The sequence below is a fragment of the Rhipicephalus microplus genome, chromosome 6 (genome assembly GCF_043290135.1).
Source record: "Rhipicephalus microplus isolate Deutch F79 chromosome 6, USDA_Rmic, whole genome shotgun sequence".
Taxonomy (NCBI): Eukaryota; Metazoa; Arthropoda; class Arachnida; order Ixodida; family Ixodidae; genus Rhipicephalus; species Rhipicephalus microplus.
This window is the reverse complement of record NC_134705.1, coordinates 108,501,896-108,521,513: the sequence shown is the minus strand read 5'-3', so window position 1 is coordinate 108,521,513 and position 19,618 is coordinate 108,501,896. Positions and strand designations below refer to the sequence as shown.

Below are 19,618 nucleotides of genomic sequence, written 5' to 3'. Positions count from 1 at the left end.
TGAATGACGATGATAAGGCAGGGAACTGAAAACATGGTCTTGTAGCGCTAGGGTATTTCTAAAGACGTGCATACAGACTAGTGGCTTCTAAGAAAGCTAAGGTTGTTCCTATCACCACATTTGTGCTTCTAGCGGTAAGTCAACAACGTAACACTCTCTTATCGATAAATTAGGATTAACATGTCATTCATTCTAAGAGATCAGTTGCTGGCGTTATCTTGCGTATGCTGAACAATTGCGAAAAATCTGTTCCGGCGTTTTTAGCAACTGACAGTCGCCACAACCTGCACCTATGTCATTACAGCTGATCAAGTGCGCGTAACGTCTTATGTAGGCCACAAAGAGATGAATGCGGTTTATAATGCATGAAATGTTTCGCTTGAGGTTGTGAGGGATACGGAGCTTCATTTTTTATATACACTTGGGCTGCTGCTTGTGCCAGTGTTCTGGTTTGCTTCAGTCCTCTTAAGATGAAGTTACACATTGCGCGTTGAAGTAAGATGTTGTATCTGCTCGATAAAGCATTGTTTAAAATTTTTTACTTTCAGCGTCAGCCTCTTCATTCCCCTTTACGTCGCAGTTAACAGTTTTTCACTGGAACGCTTCATGATGTTAATTTTTTGTAGCAATTCCATGAAGCATCGTAATTTAAGTCGATAAAGTATAATAACGACTGTCTCATGAAGCCATCAATGATTTGAAGTGCAGCTTTTGCGTGGCACAATGTCATCAATCTACAAGCGGGCACTGCAGACATAAAACGCACTGCCTCTTGAATGGGAACAAGTTCGAAAGCAGTAAATGTGGTTTTGTGGTCAATTTTTAAAGGTCGCGTGATCTTCATCTGCAGGATGCAAATGGCTGAGAAGAAAAGGCATGATGTGGTAAATCCATCAGCACGTACGCGTGCCACACCATTGTACAGAGAATAAATCTGCAGGAGTTAAATTTGCTTTAGACTGATAGTTGATACAAGGATGTCCTTTATGTTCCCTGGAATCTGAAGCCTAACAATTGGTCTAGGCAGGAGTCACGGGGGTGTCTCAGGAACATCAGGGGAAGGAGAAAATCTTGATGCTATTATGCTCTTGTTCCGTAACATAGGCTGCAGCCTGAGTGGCCCACAGGAAGCTCTGATAAGGGTTGCTGTCTTTGTCAACAAAAGATAGTGAACTTGAACATGCTCGCAGAGCACACATACTTCGACGGGTCAAGCCTGAGCTTCGGGGAGAGATTTATTGGTTGATGAGCATCGAGGTAAGCCCCGACTTGTATGCAAGCTTGATTGCTTTCTAGAGAGCTCACTGCTATGGGTTTCATGCATGAAAGCACAAGCATACTGCATCGCAGGTACCGTACGAGTAAACATTGATACACTTGCTGCAGAGCTACCTCTAAGGGCCCTATGTTTCTGTGGCCACGACCCGAAGAATGTGGACTAAACTCTTCAACTTTGATTTCTAGGCAGGAACGTGTCTTGACCATAATATCCAAATAGGGACCGCCTCAATTATCTCTCTTTTACGCTGCGTCTTAGTGCTACCTAAAATAGATACATTTTTAAACAGCGGTATACAACCACAACTAATTACAATGTAGCTGAAGGGTACCACCATTGCTAGAGGATAGAAGATTTGTGTGCTCCTGTAAACCAACGGTAATACATTGACAACGCTGTCTAATTTATACCTTATCACAGAAAAATGGAATGCTATACACCACATTTGTGTCACAATTGTGTCACATTTGTGTCACATGTTTGGGCGTCTCACACGTAAACACAGGAGGAATTGTGATGTTCAACCCTAAAAAGTCAAGTGTCCGCCCCGAGGGCGAAGCAATTATTGCGATAGCAACTTGGAATTTGATTCTAAGAACGGCTAGCAGATGGAAACTTGCAGCGGGCTGTTCAGGCACAAATTACGCAGAAAAACGATATACACAGAATGAGAGCGAAATAACAATGTTTACCGCTCGGCACTTGACTCACTATTTAAACAAAAACAATACACGAAGCGCAATCACAAGTTCAGATTAGTGCAAACTAACAAGTGTCACAATTGGTGTCACAACAAGTGTGACACTTGTTGTGACAAGTCTTGTGACAAGTGTGTCTTGTTCTGACAAGTGTGACTTGTTGTGACAAGTGTGACACTAACAAGTGTCACAACGGGGCCCAGCAACTAACACAATCGTTCCGGTGAAAGCCAACGGCACACGATTATCCCGCCCAAAAGATAAAGGCGCGGGCACAAGCATTCCTCCTTCCCCCCTTTCAAGGGGCAAAGTACGCATGAGAGTTAATCACGCGGGCGCATAGTGATAAGCCGGGCGCCGAGCGCGGGAGGCTTTTGTGAAGACTATAGTACTTCTTTGGGACCTTCGAAGCAAAAATTTTTGTCTGTTTCTACATTTGTCTGCTTTTCCGCCCTTAACGTTACCCTAACGGCACCAAACAATACTCTAAACGGCCGACCCTATCCGCAGCACCCACCAACATTGCTCAAGATTTAGCGTTCATACTTGTGGGATTGTCACTTAAAAAGGGAATATTGCGCATATCTCAGGCACCATAAAACATGTTCATATTCGATAAGCGTGTCTTTTTACTAAAAAAGGCATACATAGGTAATTGTAAGGATCGTAGCGCTTATCATCCTGTGCTGACGATGCAACACTTACACGAAAAGGCAAGTGTTTCCAACGCTCTGCTAAGACGACACGGTGGTGGCACCTACCCATCGCCTTGCGTTCTACACCTTATCGCCTCCGAGACGAGTGCGCACGCCGCGCGCTTTGTTTTTAAAGATAACTGCCAGATAGCGCTCATGTCTGATTATTTTCTTTGATGAATTGATATGTTGGGTTCAACGTCTCGAAACCACCATTTGATTATGAGGGATGCCGTAGTGAAGGGCTCTAGGAATTTCGATCGTCTGGGATTCTTTAACGTGCACAAAAATCTGAGAACATTCGCCTACAACAATTTCGCCTCCATCGGAAATGCAGCTGCTGCAGCCAGGATTCGATCCCGCGACCTGCTGGTACACAGCCGAGTACCTTAGCCACAAGACACCGCGGCCTGGCAAAAAGTGGTTGAAAAGTCAAGTTGCCGGTAGCAGGTACCAAACCTGCCACCTTTGAATAACGTGTTTGATGGTCTACCACTGGGCTACCACGGCGGCTAGCGCTCATGTATCACGTGTGACGTGACTTGATGCGCTCGTTCGCCTCTGCTGCATGCTCGAAGCGCGCTTATCACCTTCGGAAGCTCCGCGCATATATATGCATGTTGGTACAAGTGTACGAGGCGCATTATACCATCACGAAGGCTTGTCGCTGTTCGGGTTTCATTTGATGGCCATAGTACACATAGAATAATCTGGTCAGTGTAACGACGCTTGTTGGGGGAGCATGCAAATCTTCTACCCTTTAGCCATGGTGGTAACCTTGCGCTATATTGTAAGCGGTGTGCTTTTACTTCCCGGTTTGAATGTGTTGTCTATTTTAAGTAAGGCTAAGACGCAGCGTGAAAAAAACTAAGTTGAGATCTACCATATCTGGAAACTTGTTCCAGAAAACGTGTCAATAGAGCTGCTGTGTTTCTGACAAGAAATATTTGTAAATTGCTTCAACAGGAAATAGATAGCATGCTTTAATCGGCGCAGTGACATGCGCACCGAGTGCACGGCTCTATGAGGAGGCTCGTTTTTTTAAATATATGCCACTGGTCAGTACCCACCTCTCCGTACTCTGTTTTTGCTTCAACGTCATAGTTCTTAATTTTTTTTTTTACATTTTAGTGGCTTTATTCGAATTGAAAATACAGTAGTGAATATGTGTTTATGTGTCTGTTTTCGTTCATGTTACCATGCTCTTCTTTTTTTTTCAGTCTCCGCGAACATCAAGCTCGATAAGTTCCGTTTTAGGTTCTAACGAGGTAAGTCTTTATAAACGCTGTCCATCAAAAAATAACACTGCTGCTAAACCAGGCATTAGTTGTGATTATGTGTTCGTGTGTGTAACTCAGCCAACATCACAATGCTCTCTATTTTTCAGTCTCCGCGGAGATTAGGCGGCACAAGTCCCTTTGCTGGTTCAAGTAGGGTAAGGCTTCATGAATGCTGGCTAACTGAACGAAACAAAGCTGCTAAAGTAGGCATCAGTAGTGATTATGCATTTGTGCGTATTTAAAAGTCAAAACTGCCATGTTGTTTTTTTCAGTCACCGCCAGTGTTAAGCCCCTTAAGTTCATTTGCTGGTTCAAGTGCTGTAAGTATTGTGTTCATGATGGCAGCTAAACAAACCACTTCAATTGAATAAGAAAGCAATAATGATTATGTCATTTTGTGTACATCTCAGCCAATTTTGCCCTGCCCTGCGTTTTTTTTCCAGTCCCCAGCATCACAAAGCCCTGTACTTCTTTTTGTTGATACTGGTGAGGTAAGTTTTATTCAATATGACCAGTGAAACAAAACACAAGTGAGAAATTAATAAAAGGTTTAGTGATTATGTCTTTGTGTGTATATTTGAGTCAAGGTTGCCGTCTTATATCATTTTTTCAGTCTCCGCCAATATTAAGCCCTATAAGCCCTGTTGCTGGTCCTAGAAGGGTAAGTTTCTTGTTCATTTCTATGAGTGAATCAAAAAACGATACCAGTCAGGGAAGGTTGACAAAGGCGTGTCTTACCTTGCTTTGTTGGCACCGTGAACTGTTTGGGCTTGACAGTATAGGCAGTTTTCACGAATAATAATGCTTGTTTCATCGCGAGGCAGTACACGTTATTTTGGAGGTTCAAAGAACGTACAACATATTTCTGATATTAAGAGAAAAATGACTCAAACTAGCACATATGATCAACAGAGTTTAAAACATTTGGCAGATCCCACGTACAGTGGTAATCGATATTAAGCGAAGCACGAGTGAAGAAGGTCGATATGTTATTTTAACATAAACACAACGTTACGAGGTTATGAACTTAGCACGAGTAAACACAAGTATTTAGCCGATTATGTCGGGGTGATCTCGTGACCAAACCTGAAAATGGCGAAAAGGAAAATTAGTATGAGATGGTAAATAGGTTCGACGAATATAAAGCGCTGATCAAGACATCATTGAAGTCACAATCGCGTCACATACGTCGTCAAACACTTCCCGCCAAACAGTGGGAAATTCCCGTGGGCTGGTTTGTGCCAAAGGTATGCATGCATGCGGCAAAGGTTATTGACACATAGTATCTACTAAAGAACGACGAAAACACATATGGGCATTTTAGAGCGTAAGCGCTATGAAAACTTGACATCGGCAATGTTCACAGAACGAATGCAAAAAATAAATGTCAGAGTTACAGCAGAATTGAAACCCAAGCATTCTCCGTGGTGATCAATCATTCTGCCACAGAGCAACGCCAGGTCTCGGAACTAGTTTTCAAATAGGTCCTATCTTAATGAAACGTCGAATGTGGTTGCAGCACTGGCTATCTCATTTTAGAATCATTGCGTATGTATGCTGCTATGGTACAGCTGTCTCTTTGGGTCAATGTCAATTGAAGTTAGGCGCCATGCGCTGAAGCTGATTTATGTAGCCGTGTCCAGAGCTAATATTCTCGCAAACACTAGTGCTTCACGTCAGCTAATCGCTTATCGTGTTGGCGACACTCACGATCCTGTTGGCGTCGTTGATAGAGTGGATAACACTGGTATTGATATATTTGTGGGGTTTAACGTCCCAAAACCACCATATAATTATGAGAGGCGCCGTAGTTAAGGGCTCCGGAAATTTCGACAGCCTGAGGCTCTTTAACGGGCACCCAAATCAGAGTACATGGGCCTACAACATTTCCGCCTCCATCGGAAATGCAGCCATCACAGCCGGCATTCGATCGCGCAACCTGCGGGTCAGCAGCCGAGTACCTTAGCCACTAGACCGTAGTGGGGCTGCAAAACACTGGTAACGAAAACATCTCCAACTTTCTAACATACTTCTGTGTGTTCAACTTTTACATATATTGAGCGTACTTTTATGATGCGTCGCTGAATGAAACATTTGGACCGCGGTCTTCTCACCTCAAGGTGTTCGCATAACGTCGATTCCCAAAATACGTGGGAGCTCCCGACTTTTCTGTATAAAGCCTAGTTCCGGAAACTTGCAGACGCTTGAGTGTGACAATTAATTGGCTCAGTTGTCAATTGGTGGCATAAGTTATGTGTAGTCGTGATTGGGAAGGTTGCATTAAAAAATGAGAAAGGTATGTTTGCAATACTGGAGTTGCTAATGTACCATAGAAGGAGACACTGCTATCAATTTTGAAAAAGTAATAAGCATGGCACACCGTAATAAGAATGACACGAAAATAAAAAAAATTGCGAAAGAGCTTGCATGCAATAAACACACAATATTTAAAATTACAAGCAGCAGGGCACTGAGGCACTGGTGGTCCACATTTCAGAGATTTAGGCTCACAACAGAATAACGCAAGGAGACTAACATTCGAGAGCATTAAAACGACCATGTTATAATTGCTTGCAGTGAATGTAAGCATTGCTTACAAATTCAATTTGCAACCTGAAGGGGCATACCTATGGAATATGTCATTGTATGGTATTGTTCACTTCTCAATTACAACGTCTTTTTTAAAAATATTTTCGTTAAACTGAAGTGATATTTTTGATCAAACTTTTGTTTGCATTTTTAATTATTTTTTACCGCGGTATTTTTTTTTCAGCTTGAGTCACCCTCGAGCACCGAAACTGGCGTCTCCCGTAAAACACCAGCAAGTATTTTATTTAAAAATTTATTTATTTTCTTAAGGTCAACGACAGTACTATACAACGCCTGCATTGCTTATTTCGGAAACCGCTTGCGCAACGCATGATACATTAATAACATCCCCAGTTGCAGCGTGTTCTTATTTTATCTGACAACGTACGCCTATATACTACCACATAAAAGCTATAAAAACATTTATTGCACTAGAATTGTGATTCACACACCTGTCCTCAGAAAAGAGCAATAACGCTTGTTTTACCGAAGAATCAGATGAGTATCCCGCGCAAATGTTGTGTTGTGCAACTAGCGTGCCTTAATATTCTCCGTGGTGGTTTGTAGGCGTTTTACCACAAATCTCCTGCACCAATATAATTCGTATATGAATTGCATAGTTGAGCTAGGTAGCTAGTTGCTTTTTGGGTGTTTGCACAGCTTATCACATAACCAAGTGTCTTTTCTCATTTTTGTCTTCAAATTGGCGGAACAAGCTGCGCTTGTATTGGATGTATCAAATGCAAACGGTGCTTGCATTTGTGACACTTGTTGCAACAACTTTTCCATGTTTAATTGTTTGCTTTTGCACAGTGCAAAAAAGAGATTATAAAGATAATGATAAGGTGATTGATTTTTTGAAAATCTGCAAAAGAGATGAATCGAAGCGCCTAAATATTGCCTTGGTGCATGTATTTTCCTTGTGTGTCATCTAATTTTCACAATTTACTTCTTGGTCTTTATGCAACAAGTTATACCAATGTAGGAATGTGCCGAATGCTCCACACCAGCCGGCTATGCTCCGAATACCTTTGACAATTTTGTAAGCTTATTAATAGCGTCATGAGACAGCTGTACTACTGCTGCGCTCATTTGGTCAGCAGTATCGACAAAGGGGATTAGGTATTCTAGTGGAGCATTTACTCACTTTTGCCTGGCCAAACAAGAAAACACAGCTGACGCAGGTCTGGTGCCTTCTCTTCAAGACCTAATGTGGACCGCGACCAGCTATGCAGCGTTTAACGAGATATCACTAGTCCAGAGAATAATAAAGCACCGTTCGTCCACCAATTTTTCTCTAATTTCTTAAATGCCAGCGCTAAATGGAAACACAGTTGTAATTACTTGTGTATGTAAGAGGTAATTTTTCATGAACATTGTGCTGCACTCTTTTCAGTCTCCACCCGAGCTAAGCCCCGCCAATCGCAGTCCGTCAAGAAAAAAAGTGAGAATTTTATTTTCATAAAATCTGTGTTGACCTTACTGCCCAATCGTGCAACATAAGATCTGCCTGCTGTATAGTGTGAGGCAGGCTATCAACAGGAGGGAAGGCATAAACATCGGTGTAAAGAATCTGTGCCTCGTTGAACCTGGTCAGTAAGGTATCTCACCCAGCGCACACCACAGCTAACCATTCCAGAAAAGTTATAAATAAATCCCATGTATAAAAACTTTTACATCAAAGCTACCTTAGTCCACCTTGTACTCTGGTGGTCGTTGTAATAGTAGTACCAGTAGCAGTAGAAGGATAAGAATTTGTCAGTGAGGTCACCTGAGTAGAGGATGCCTTGATAATGCAGGAAATATAAGAAAACCATGAGAATGAAGAACTGAGTACGAAATATTCGGAAATTTGTTAGAACATCGAATAAATAAATAATTTACAGACACGTAATAAACTAGGGCAAGGAAAGCAAGGAAATGCAGAGATGTAGACACCAGGGAGCCCGAAGTGAGGTGGATAGGATGCAAGTCATGTGATGCCGAGAAATGAAAATGAATAGTGAAGATGGCAGTGAGTTTAACCAGGCAGTAGTCTACTTCTCAACCCTACATTTGTGTAAACGGAAAGGAAGCGAAAAACTGAAGAATACAGAGAGGAAAACCGAGGTAAGTGGAAAAAAAATAAAGAAGTGATCAGCAAGAGCGTTGTCACGTAAAAGGCGTTGGCTCGGTAATGTAGTCACAGGCGTCCACAAAGGCTAGTGCTTAGAAAGCATAAAAGTGCTTTTTGACTACGGTGATGGTTCTCAAGTAGCATGGGCATGATGAGCAGCCAATAATCGGACCACATCAGAAAACGTTCGTCTTTCAGAGGCAAGTAGAGGGCAGCAGCAGACAAGATTATCGTTGCATTCCTCCGTGCGGCTTACCTGACGTGCCACACTGTCTGTCACTCAAGTATTTGTGTTAATCATTTGCGCGGTTTCGTAAAAGCGACCTCCAACCAAAGACGACAATGACGCTAAGATTGCCACCTACAAAGTGAGGTTGGAGAATGAAGTACAAGCGTGAGGTTTCTGTGCTGGCATCTCTTTAGTCTTATAATTGGCGTATTCCACTTCACAAATTTGGACATTAGGTGACAGGTAGCGAAGCTGCTATGAAGCGGCTGTCATAAAAAGAAACATTTGAACTCTGGTCTTTTCTTAATGTAATGTTTGAGCCGTGTTGCTGGGGTAAACATTTTTATTGATCCCGCAACGACCAGATGGCCACCGAAGGTCAACCCCATGGCCCTGGTCTTAGACGCGGTGTTGAATATTTAGAACTTTGTTGGCAACTTGCTCGTAGAATCCGCGCCGAAGAGATAACTGGTTGGCAAGTAACGCAGTTTTCACACGGAGCAAACAGCCAATTTGCTCGGTCTCTAAGAATCGCTGCACTATAGGGCACATCGCACGGCAGTAAGTTCTGCCCACGTAGACATGACGTATTTTGAGTCAGAATGCCATTCTTCATGCTGGTATTACCAGCGCGCCATCACAACTGAACCGCTATAGGTTTCGTGCAAAAAAAAGTGGGCTGAATCGCTTGAGTAGAGAGGTAAGTTTCCTTAGCAGTAGTCAGGTAACTAGTTCACGTGAGGCGTTCAGAAAAACACCATTGACAGACCTGGTAGGTCATGTGACCTCGTCTTGCCCAATCATTTGTAAACAAACGTTTTACACAGTAGAGCACAATACTGAGACACAATCGTGGGTAAACAGAAATGGCTAGACTGTTTTATTGAGTTACAATCCTGGGTATATAAGCAAATACGGGTAGGCCACGTCTCTGGGGCAAAAAAATAACAATGTCAGCAAGGGCCATGAATCGGAAATCATTAAAGAAAGAAACAAAGCTCTCTATTGAGCAACAGAGAACTCTGCCGGCGTAAGTAAGGTGCCCACATGCTACTCTGTAGAAGAGAAGGGGGCTGAGGACAAAAAGGCCATAGAAGGAGAGGGGCAGGACAGAAATTTTTCAATTGTGTCTGTTACGCTCTCAACTAATATAGGTTATTAAGCGTGGAGCAGAACTTAACGTGCCCCTGCAATGCTGTCTTTTTTTGCAACAATGATAAGTAAACGATCAACACTGCTTCTTTAGAACACTTTTGCTCAAGAAATGTTTGCGTGTGCTTGCCGTAGTTATTTAATCCTGATTCGCCTACTACCCCCTTTTTAGCGTCGGTCCCCCTCATCTTTTCCTACTGTCGGCCGTAGTCCAAGCCAGGCAAGTGTATTTTTGTGCTCACTTGAAGCGTTTTTGAGTGTACACTTTTTACAGAATGAAAACAAAAAGCGCATTACATTTGAGAAGACAGAATTCAATCCGATAAAAAAAAATTCTTCATTATACGCGATGACTTACATATAATCCTTGCAGTTTTTGTAATAGTAGTGCTAGATTATTCAGGGTATGACATCTTGAACTTAATATCGGTGAGCAGTACATTCATCTTCACTATGCGAAAACGCACGACACAGAATTCAAGTTAGTGCGAACGCTGTTTACTTAATATGCATACAGTCGGCGCTGTCTTAGTGATCAAATGTTTTTAAGAGTGTTTATGTACAGCTCTTCTGCTAACTTCTCGCATAGTTGTTTTATACCGCATACATTATTATGGTAGAAAGTAATGTTGCGTTTTTGTGAGATTAAAAAATGTTTGCACTCCTTCTATATTAAACAAAATTTCGTGTGTGTCGTGCATTTTTCAGCTACATGTAAGCTGTTCGAGCAATGTATTCCAAGATAGAAGCTGTTTTAGGCGTTGGCAACTTGTGTTCCGTCATATGATACATGACTCCTAAGATGTGAATGTGCCACACGAACTGAGCAAACCCCGCTGCAAAGCACAACAGGTGCGAGCATTCTACCAAATCTACTTGAGGAATTGGAGCACGTTAGGCGTGTTAGAAACAGAGAAGGACAAATGAGATCGTGAAAATAGAAAGGAAAATAGGGAAAGAGAAAAAAAGCCATGAAAACAAATGGGGAGAGTAAAACTTGGTGAAATAAATAAAATAAAAGTATAAAATACGGAAAAACAGCGGAAGACTTTGAAAGACGCAAGAAAGAACAGAACTTCAAAGAAACGCCTAAAGAAGATATAGAAAGAAAGATAAAAAAGAAATTAGAAAGAATGAGTAAGAAACAAAATAACTTGTGAAAGACAAAATGCAAAAAATCTTTCGATATAAGAGTGAGCAGAAAAAAGAAAAGTATACTCAAATAAATCATATTTGAAACGATATCTCAAGAATCTCACGATTATAGAAAAATAGATGAAAGAAATACAAAAGTGAAAGAAAAGAAGGGTGCGAGGCTGCCATAATTTTTTTTTGTTTCAGCCGACGTTTCTTTCATTTTTTTTTTGAAATGGTTTATTAAGCGTTATTTAACGTGTTATAAGCGACAGAATTGTGTCAGTGAAGTCTTGGTGGACCCTGGTATAAAGTGCTTTCGTGTTTTGAAGATTATTTCTGTGCCTATGGTACGGAGGCGTCACAGATTATTTATCATTCATAAGTCTGTGGTAACAGGCTGTTGTATTTCAGTATTTCATTTTCATGAATAGAGATCGTGTGCATGACATTGTTTTGTTGATCATGCTGTCATATCGTCAACTACATAAGTATCCCAAATTGTGGGACAAAACATTAATGTGTGGTGTGCGTAGTTGACAAGTCGCAGTATAAAAACACTAAAATGAATGTATTGTACGCACCGAATCATAGGATATCTTGTTAGTGCCATCGCGACTGTTTCGCAAGCTTATTTCTTCCTAAAGTGGTCAGGCGCATCACCAATGTATCCGCTACAAAATGAACACGACAAAATGACAAAATTTGGAAATGCACTTTCAAACGCCAATTGTGCTGCAGGTACTTATTGCGTGCGTGACCTTGTTCACATCGAACATTAAAACTTTCATGGTCCAGGTGGAACGAAACAACTTACCTGAAGGAGATTAACACCCAAAACACGCCTGTGGGAGGAGCGATGTTCAGCTAGTAGTCAGCTTCGATCACATTTGCGCTGCTACGCTGTTGAAATGTCGAGTGAGTGGCGACGATGACGCGTTAGCATACGGTGCTCCCATGAGAACCCCCGCCAATGCCACACACACATTTACGAAGCTATCTGAGTTCCTGAAACCTTCTCTTCACCTTGCTTAGGCACGTGTCACATTGTGTTCCTGCGGCGATCATGGTAGCAGAAATTCGAAACAATCACTCGTTCCCGAAAAGCTTAGGCCATCGTTCTTTGCACCTGTCACTACGTTTTTTTTATTTTCAGATGAAACTGTTTACTACAGTAAAAAGGATACCGTGGAAGCATTTACAAGCGCAATCAGTTAATATACAGAGACACATTCAGCGCCGAACGATATATGTCAACTGTAAAACCAAAGGAAGTTAAGGTGAAAGCTTGTGGTGAGAAAAGTGTCTAAACAGGAAAGTTCGTTCGGCCCGACGTTTTGAATGAATGAAGTTGTCTTCTTTGAGGCTAGAACTAAAGCTTTGAAGTTCAAGCTTATAAGAAGTCCACTTGTCGAAACACCAGCTCGAGCAGACATGCACTCTAAGGATTTTTTCACATGCATGACCTACTCATTCTAGATCAGTGTTGTGTACTATTGCTGACTGCGGCTTCACACTTGTTCTAACGAGATAATTTTTATAGAAATGAATAACCAGTCAAGAATACCAGAAATATTGATGTCGTATTGTTGTGCAACCTATTTTATTCTAGGGCACCCGGTAACTTCTCGCCTGGACGCTGGTGCGAGTGTTTTATCTTGATTACGTGAGCTGGTTTCTTGCCTTCAAAGAGCGTACTGCAGGCTCACAACTTGTACACAGTACTAAACAGAAGCACACCAAAAGAAATCACAAACACTGCTGTTAATAAAGCATACCCTCTCATAATTTGTTCAGTTGTACCAATTGTGACGAAAAAAAAACAGAATAACACCTTCAGCGACTGTTGTAGAAAACATTCATTCAAGCTTTCCTGAAAACTCCTTTGAATGCAGAAAAGACTAATGAGAGGTGAGAAGACAAATAGACACGCCTGATTACCATATATTGTTGTGTCACACCTCTTTTTATAACAAATCAGACTACGTTAGGCGGGGGCCAGTGAACGCACAAGGCCACAATACAATTAATGAAACAAAAAAGGATACTCAGAGGAATAACATGCTCCTGAGCACCTTGTCTCAGTTAACTAGTGATGAACGCATGTAGAGTTTATGTTTTTTTTTGAAATCGCAAAAATAAATCTTGACCTCCAGTTCACAACACCAATCACATCCGTGTACCATTGACAGAATTCCAAGTGCAAATAATATTGAAATGTTGTTCGTCTTCATGCTTTATTTCAGAGTTCAATCAGCTTGCTTTATATCAGGCAGCAAGATAAAGCTTCTCATGGAGGCTGAAGGAGTTAGTTACGCACTTTTCCAATTAGTGTGTGATTTAAAAAAGTTGCTTGATAGTACCAGCAAATGAACGGTCTGCTTCAAATATCTACCTTTAATCAAATCATCACATCTATTAGTGGGCCACTCAAAACTGCAATAATATTTGATGCTAGAATTCAACTGTCCGCAACGTTAAAGCATTGTTATTTTGTTGTTGAGGGCGTGACCTGAAAATTGCAACACATCGCATTGTCGGAATTAACTCCACGGTATTTGAGAAGTTTTCACGATCTGTTCAGGAAACTCATTTTAAGTCTTCTTTTTTAGTACAAAACACCCTTAAAATGTAAAGCTATCCTATTGCATGAATGACTAGTTAACACAATGGCCGTTACCCCGTCTTTAAAAAGCTATGATTAACTGTGAGCCTCCTTGTTTTAGCTCTTTCCTCACGTATCGCGCAAAAAAGGCCAAACAAAAAGGGTGTCCTTTTGTACCACAACAATATTCATTATACGGCTTGCTTACACTCCTTGTTTTTGAAATTTAGCACTGGCGAATTTTTTATTAAGAAAGCTCTCTTAGGCTGGTAAGGCACATGTCGTTAGTCACCTGACTGTGCCGGGAGCAGTGATAGTTCTAGGAAAGATACGCAACATACATGACAATTGTAGTTGCGAGACTAAAGGAAGCCCTTTGTTCTCGACCTTATCTTTGAGCGATCGGTTCTCGCACAATACAACCCGAAAAACTTCCATGCCTAACGTACTTCGCAACAGCTTCGAGGATCGCAAGTGTTGCAAACATTGTTCACTTGAACTGATTTTGCACATTTTCTGAGATCAGCACATCTTTGACCGTGTAAATAGATATCATGCCTTAACGTGACGTATGTGTTTTTATACCAACGTAATAATGATGTTTCAATAATTACCTGATAAGGTCGTAATCTTTCATCACTTGTCTGTGATCGATGTCGGTATGTCTACTAGCCCACCCCTCGTTCAATGCACTAAAGTACATCAGGGTACACCGAATTCACATGGTTCGGAGCGCCAGCAGGCAGAGGAAGTATTGTTCCTCTTGCGCCTAATTGCTATTAGTGGTGCTGACCAACACTGCCAGGTTGAAATTCACATGGATACAACATGAATTGAACAGGAGGACAACTGCCACTGTAGCTCAGCTGGTGGAGCATCGAACGCGTTATTGGAAAATCCACTTCAGTTCGTAGAAAACACGACGCGTTATTGAAAGATCAGTCCGCATCATTTACATATACAATATATTTGCCAGAAACAGCAGCCCCGGTGCATTCTTTCCTTTCCTTTCCATTAGCTGGGAATTTTATTACCGGTTACAAAGAAAAAGAAGCCCATAATCATTGCACTATATTAGTCGTTCATAGCTGAGGTCTCGTTCTTGTGGACTAGATGTACTATTGTATTGTAATGAGATAGCGTAAATAGCAGGTCTTGTTTTTTGCATTCGGCACAATATTAATGAAGAATACCAGAAAGTCAAGCCAGGCGAGGTTTAGAAGATGATAATAGAAGTTTATATATATATATATATATATATATATATATATATATATATATATATATATATAAATGTTTACCTTCAAATGAGGCGTTCGGTGATATACCCCTGGGTTACAATGATGGTGATCCCCACCGTCCACCTTATGGGGTATCTGTATAATGCGAGGATTATTCATGCACTTCATCCACTCATCTGTATATACTCATCATCACCACTTAGGCCCGGGCTTCGGATGTCTGGCTCACCCAATACAGAAGAGTCTTGCGTTCTTAACGGCTCCAAAAACTAGGTTATTCTTAATAGGACAGTGAGTATTTTCCTGTTTTAAATTTCTCACTGTCTAGATATTTACGCTTTTCATGATGTCTTCCTTCTTGTACATCACTTTTCAACATCCCTTTTTCAGTAAGCAATAGTGCAGTTACCGTCCGCAGGATACTTTGTTTTCCTGGCAATTCTCTAGAGTGGTTATGTGCCATGGAATCCAGGCAAAAACAAACCAACCAACAACGTAGCTCTACAAATAGTTGTTAGAGCATCAGTCAGCTCCACCTGTTGCTACTACGGCGTGTGCAGAACACTTTTTTGTCTTTTTAGCGTCATGTATTATGTGACCTTGTTGCGAGATGGGAGCTGACGAGTTATCTCTAGCGTACCCCCTCATTCCGTCATATCTACTAGAACGAGACCCTCACTATAGACCATCGTAATTTGCCTGCCAGTACTTCGGCCACATACGACCAAAGTACTGGCGTAGAAAGTGGCTCCCCGCGAGCCAAACGACTTCACCTATTATTAGGGTGTCACAGCTTTGAGTGAGCACTGCGCTAACAATAGACAGAAAATTACTCAGTATTACCAGTGTTTCAGCGATTTTTGGCCATTGGCAAATTGTAATCATGTTGATCATTTATCAACTGGCCAGTAACTGCGATATACTTGATGACATTGCGTGTGGTGTTTCACATTTTCACTACTAAAAAAACGACTTATGATACCGCAGTTGCTGTTACGAAACACTGAAGCGACCATATTTTCAGGTGAAAATACAATAGGACCAATCTTCCCACTTATGTTAGGTGTATAAAAAAGAAACACCGCATTAAAAAAGCGTATTAGTGAACATAAGAAATTTTGGAAGTAGTTCAATGCAAAGCACATTAAGGCCTGTTGCGCCTCGCCTAATGCTCATTATTGCCAATTTTAAATATGTGGCCACCATGCAATCAAATTACGAAGCCGTAAAGAGCATGCAGAAGACGCATTAAGATGACCGTAGGCTAAAAATATAAAGGGCCAAAAACGCTCAACTAAAAAGCGAAAACGATGCAGTGCGCAACTTAGGAGTAAAAAAAGCTGTCCGGAGCTGCCTATTTACTTGGAAATGACATTTTTAGAGGGGCAGCTTTTCATAGAAGCCAATACTGCGTGGCGTTTTTGCGTTGGACGACGTCTACTGCCTGAGGAGCACCATCTCCAAGGTTGAAAATTTAAAGCATGAATTGTTAATTCATTCTTCGACACAGTATCCTTGGAGAGCTTGCTTTTAAGGTAGATAACGAAGACGTGGCAGAGCAGTGCGCGCGTTCAGAGTTAGACTGCTGGTCTAAGCCTCTGCGGTGGCCATTCATTCCAACAACTGAACAGTGCTGGTGTTTCGAGGTTGTTGCAAAAGACTTCGAATTAACAAAATGGGGCCAGTAAATCTTGTGCGAACAAGCGTATTCAACGAATACCACAAGGCTTCTCTGAAAAACGGGCCTTATTCTTGGCCCTTCAGTTAGCCATTTCCTTTAAAGAGGGCACCGAATAAGTTTAGTAAGTCGAGCCCCATCCCAAATGCGCTAAGTAATCGAAAGTTCCTTGAGCTGAATATGTTAGTCTCTTTCGCCGTGCTATAGAAGTAGCGTAGTGCTACTCTGCGCTTGCTTTGAGGCCACGGTATATACCGCGTGGTCACTGAGGAACACCCCTTATTAAGTATTCCGAACAAGTTCGCTCAGCAATACAATAAAATAGCGGCTGTTTCAGTATAATGCTCTGTGTATTGTATCAGACCCAAGAGCGCAAGCTACACCTATCTCGGTTAAACTACACACGCCTTTCTTTACAATATGCAAAATCCCCCTTTCCCTCGTTTTTTGGTACAAATTACGGACTACAAGAAGCACAGGCGTTCACTACTGTCGTAAGACTCGTGTAAGTTTTATTCAACATGGCCAGGCTGATACACGGAATTGAAGCCAAGCCTCCATACTGAAAATTTCCGTATGTGCAGCTCCGCACGTACGCCATTATTGGACTACGGAAAGACGTATGATACGGAAAGTTCCGCAGATAAGGAAAGCCCAGGATGCGGAAAGGTCCACACATAAGGAAAGCCGCATGATGCGGAAAGGTCCGAAGATAAGGAAAGCCACATGATGCGGAAAGCTCCGCAGATAAGGAAAGCTGTATTAATTATGCAGAAATACAATGACCGTCCGAATCTAGTGCAAAGCAAAATAATGTGTAAATTAAATAGACGTCCACATCTTGAGTACATGCAATACTGTGTACAAATCACAATATTTCTCAAAGATGCATGATGAAGGATTAAATCATCGGCATCTTTCCAATTGTCCTGATGCGGAAGCAAAATTTGGTTTTAAATAAACTACGTTACAAAGCTACTAAATTAACATGCTAGTGATCATAAATAGTGGTTACATTGCAACACATTATAGCAGTGTTCTATGCAAGACTTAAAAACTTATAAAGGTATTATTTGCAATAGAGAAGCATTATTATACACATCAGCCCTGCTACAATCAATATATTTTTTATTTTTCTGTATGCTCCAGCTGTGAATAGCGACATCGCAGTGTTGATGGTACGCAAATGAGGTGACTGCACCGTAATTTCACGAGCTTCACCTAAGCTACAGGATGATGGCACAAAACACAATGTAATAGCAATTTCGGAACAAAATTTTAAACATAAATAATAATCATAGCACTGTGAAAGTGTGGCGCTGTGTTTATCTAATGAACGCCTTGTGGAGATCGATGAAATGCTGCTTGAGGCTCCGGCACCACTGTAGATTTGGGAAGTCACAGCCATAGAACTTATGTGTCTTTCATAGGCACTTGAAAATGTAAATAATTGGCACAAATAATGTCACACACACAAGTTAGCACCTTAGTTCACATGCACAAGAAATATAACACACAGAATGAAACTGAAAATGTAAGACAGACAATCCTTCATGTTATGCATATGTGAATAATCGAAGAAAGAAATGTATAAATTAGTTCTGCCACACGAAAGAAAACAGCAAGCTTATCACAGTGAAAATAACTAGGTTGTTGCACCGATTTTCAATGGTAGAGATAATCTATTGATATGTCCATATAAAATTATGATTTAAATGCTTTCTGCACAGTAAAACTTTAGGAACTGCCAGTGAAAGCTCTCAATGTACATTTAGTTGTGTGTACATGTACATTTGCTGCCTTTAAACTATACAGTTTGTGCACAAAATTGGCATCTTGAACAATCTTGAGACGTAAAACTATGCAACTTATGAAGGTTAAAATCACCACGAAAGCAAGCAGGATCAGGCAGGTGCCGTTAAAAATCTGCGCAAGCCAGACTACTATAACCGAACTGCACAGAAATAGGGGAGCAAGAGTAATGAAAATTCGGCTGCTGACCCGCAGGTCACGGTATGAAACCCCGGCTGCAGCTGCTGCATTTCCGATGGAGACGGAATGCTGTAGACACGGGTGCTCAGATTTGGGTGCACGTTAAGTAACCCCAAGTTGTCAAAATTTCCAGAGCCCTTCTCTACGGGGTCTCTCATAATCATAAAGTGGTTTTGAGACGTTGAACCCCACATATCACCCAACCCCACATCAATCAAGAATAACAGAAATAAACTGCCAGCAGAAAAGTTGGGTGCATGTATTATCTGTAAGTGCTTACACCTTACTACATGGAGCATGCTCATTCCATTTAAAATGCCGATATTGAAAATAACTGGTCTATTAGGAATGTAAAAGGTGAGGTAGAACTGAACGACTCTATAAAAGGTGACTCTATTATGACATCACGTTTTCTTATAACAAAATTGACTAAGACTCTGAAATATCATTATGCAAGAAAAAATCTTTAAAAGAACAATCAAGTTTGAAGTCATAATTTTTAATATGGCTACTATGACTATAACCAAAAAATCTAGCTCAACAAGGCGACTGTTAGTTTTTAAGGCCTATGTTCACTAGATAATGAACTATATCACAAAAGCACAGCATTCAGGCAAAGCACCCCACAAAAAAAAGAAAGCAGTCCTTTTTGTTATTACCTACAATGCCTTTAAAATGGTATTTTTACCTCTACTTTCCGCTTTTTATCTAAGTAACTGGTGTGAAACAAGTTAGCTGAAAATGCACTGTGCCTCCAAAACCTGTTGGTTGAATCTGAATTTTTAAAAAATGGTGAAGCTTGCACTAAATGAGGCTCCACAAGCCTTGGAACAGCGAGACTGCATGACTCCTAGGACTACTTTGGTTACTTTGGACTACTTTGGTTCTGTTTTGTTTCTGGGCCGAAGCATAAATACAAGGGCTCAATTG

At 41.2% G+C, this 19,618-nt stretch overlaps 1 protein-coding gene across 1 annotated transcript in view; it reads left to right on the top strand.

Annotated features, from left to right (window-relative positions):
- LOC142765976 (uncharacterized) overlaps positions 1-19,618 on the top strand; it is a 64,027-nt gene that overhangs the window by 22,601 nt on the left and 21,808 nt on the right. Inside the window, exons 10-17 of the mRNA XM_075867784.1 lie at positions 3,893-3,940; positions 4,060-4,107; positions 4,225-4,272; positions 4,396-4,443; positions 4,566-4,613; positions 6,726-6,773; positions 7,938-7,985; positions 10,211-10,258. Of these exons, the coding sequence (XP_075723899.1) occupies positions 3,893-3,940; positions 4,060-4,107; positions 4,225-4,272; positions 4,396-4,443; positions 4,566-4,613; positions 6,726-6,773; positions 7,938-7,985; positions 10,211-10,258 (384 nt within the window). The remainder of the gene's footprint in view (positions 1-3,892; positions 3,941-4,059; positions 4,108-4,224; positions 4,273-4,395; positions 4,444-4,565; positions 4,614-6,725; positions 6,774-7,937; positions 7,986-10,210; positions 10,259-19,618) is intronic.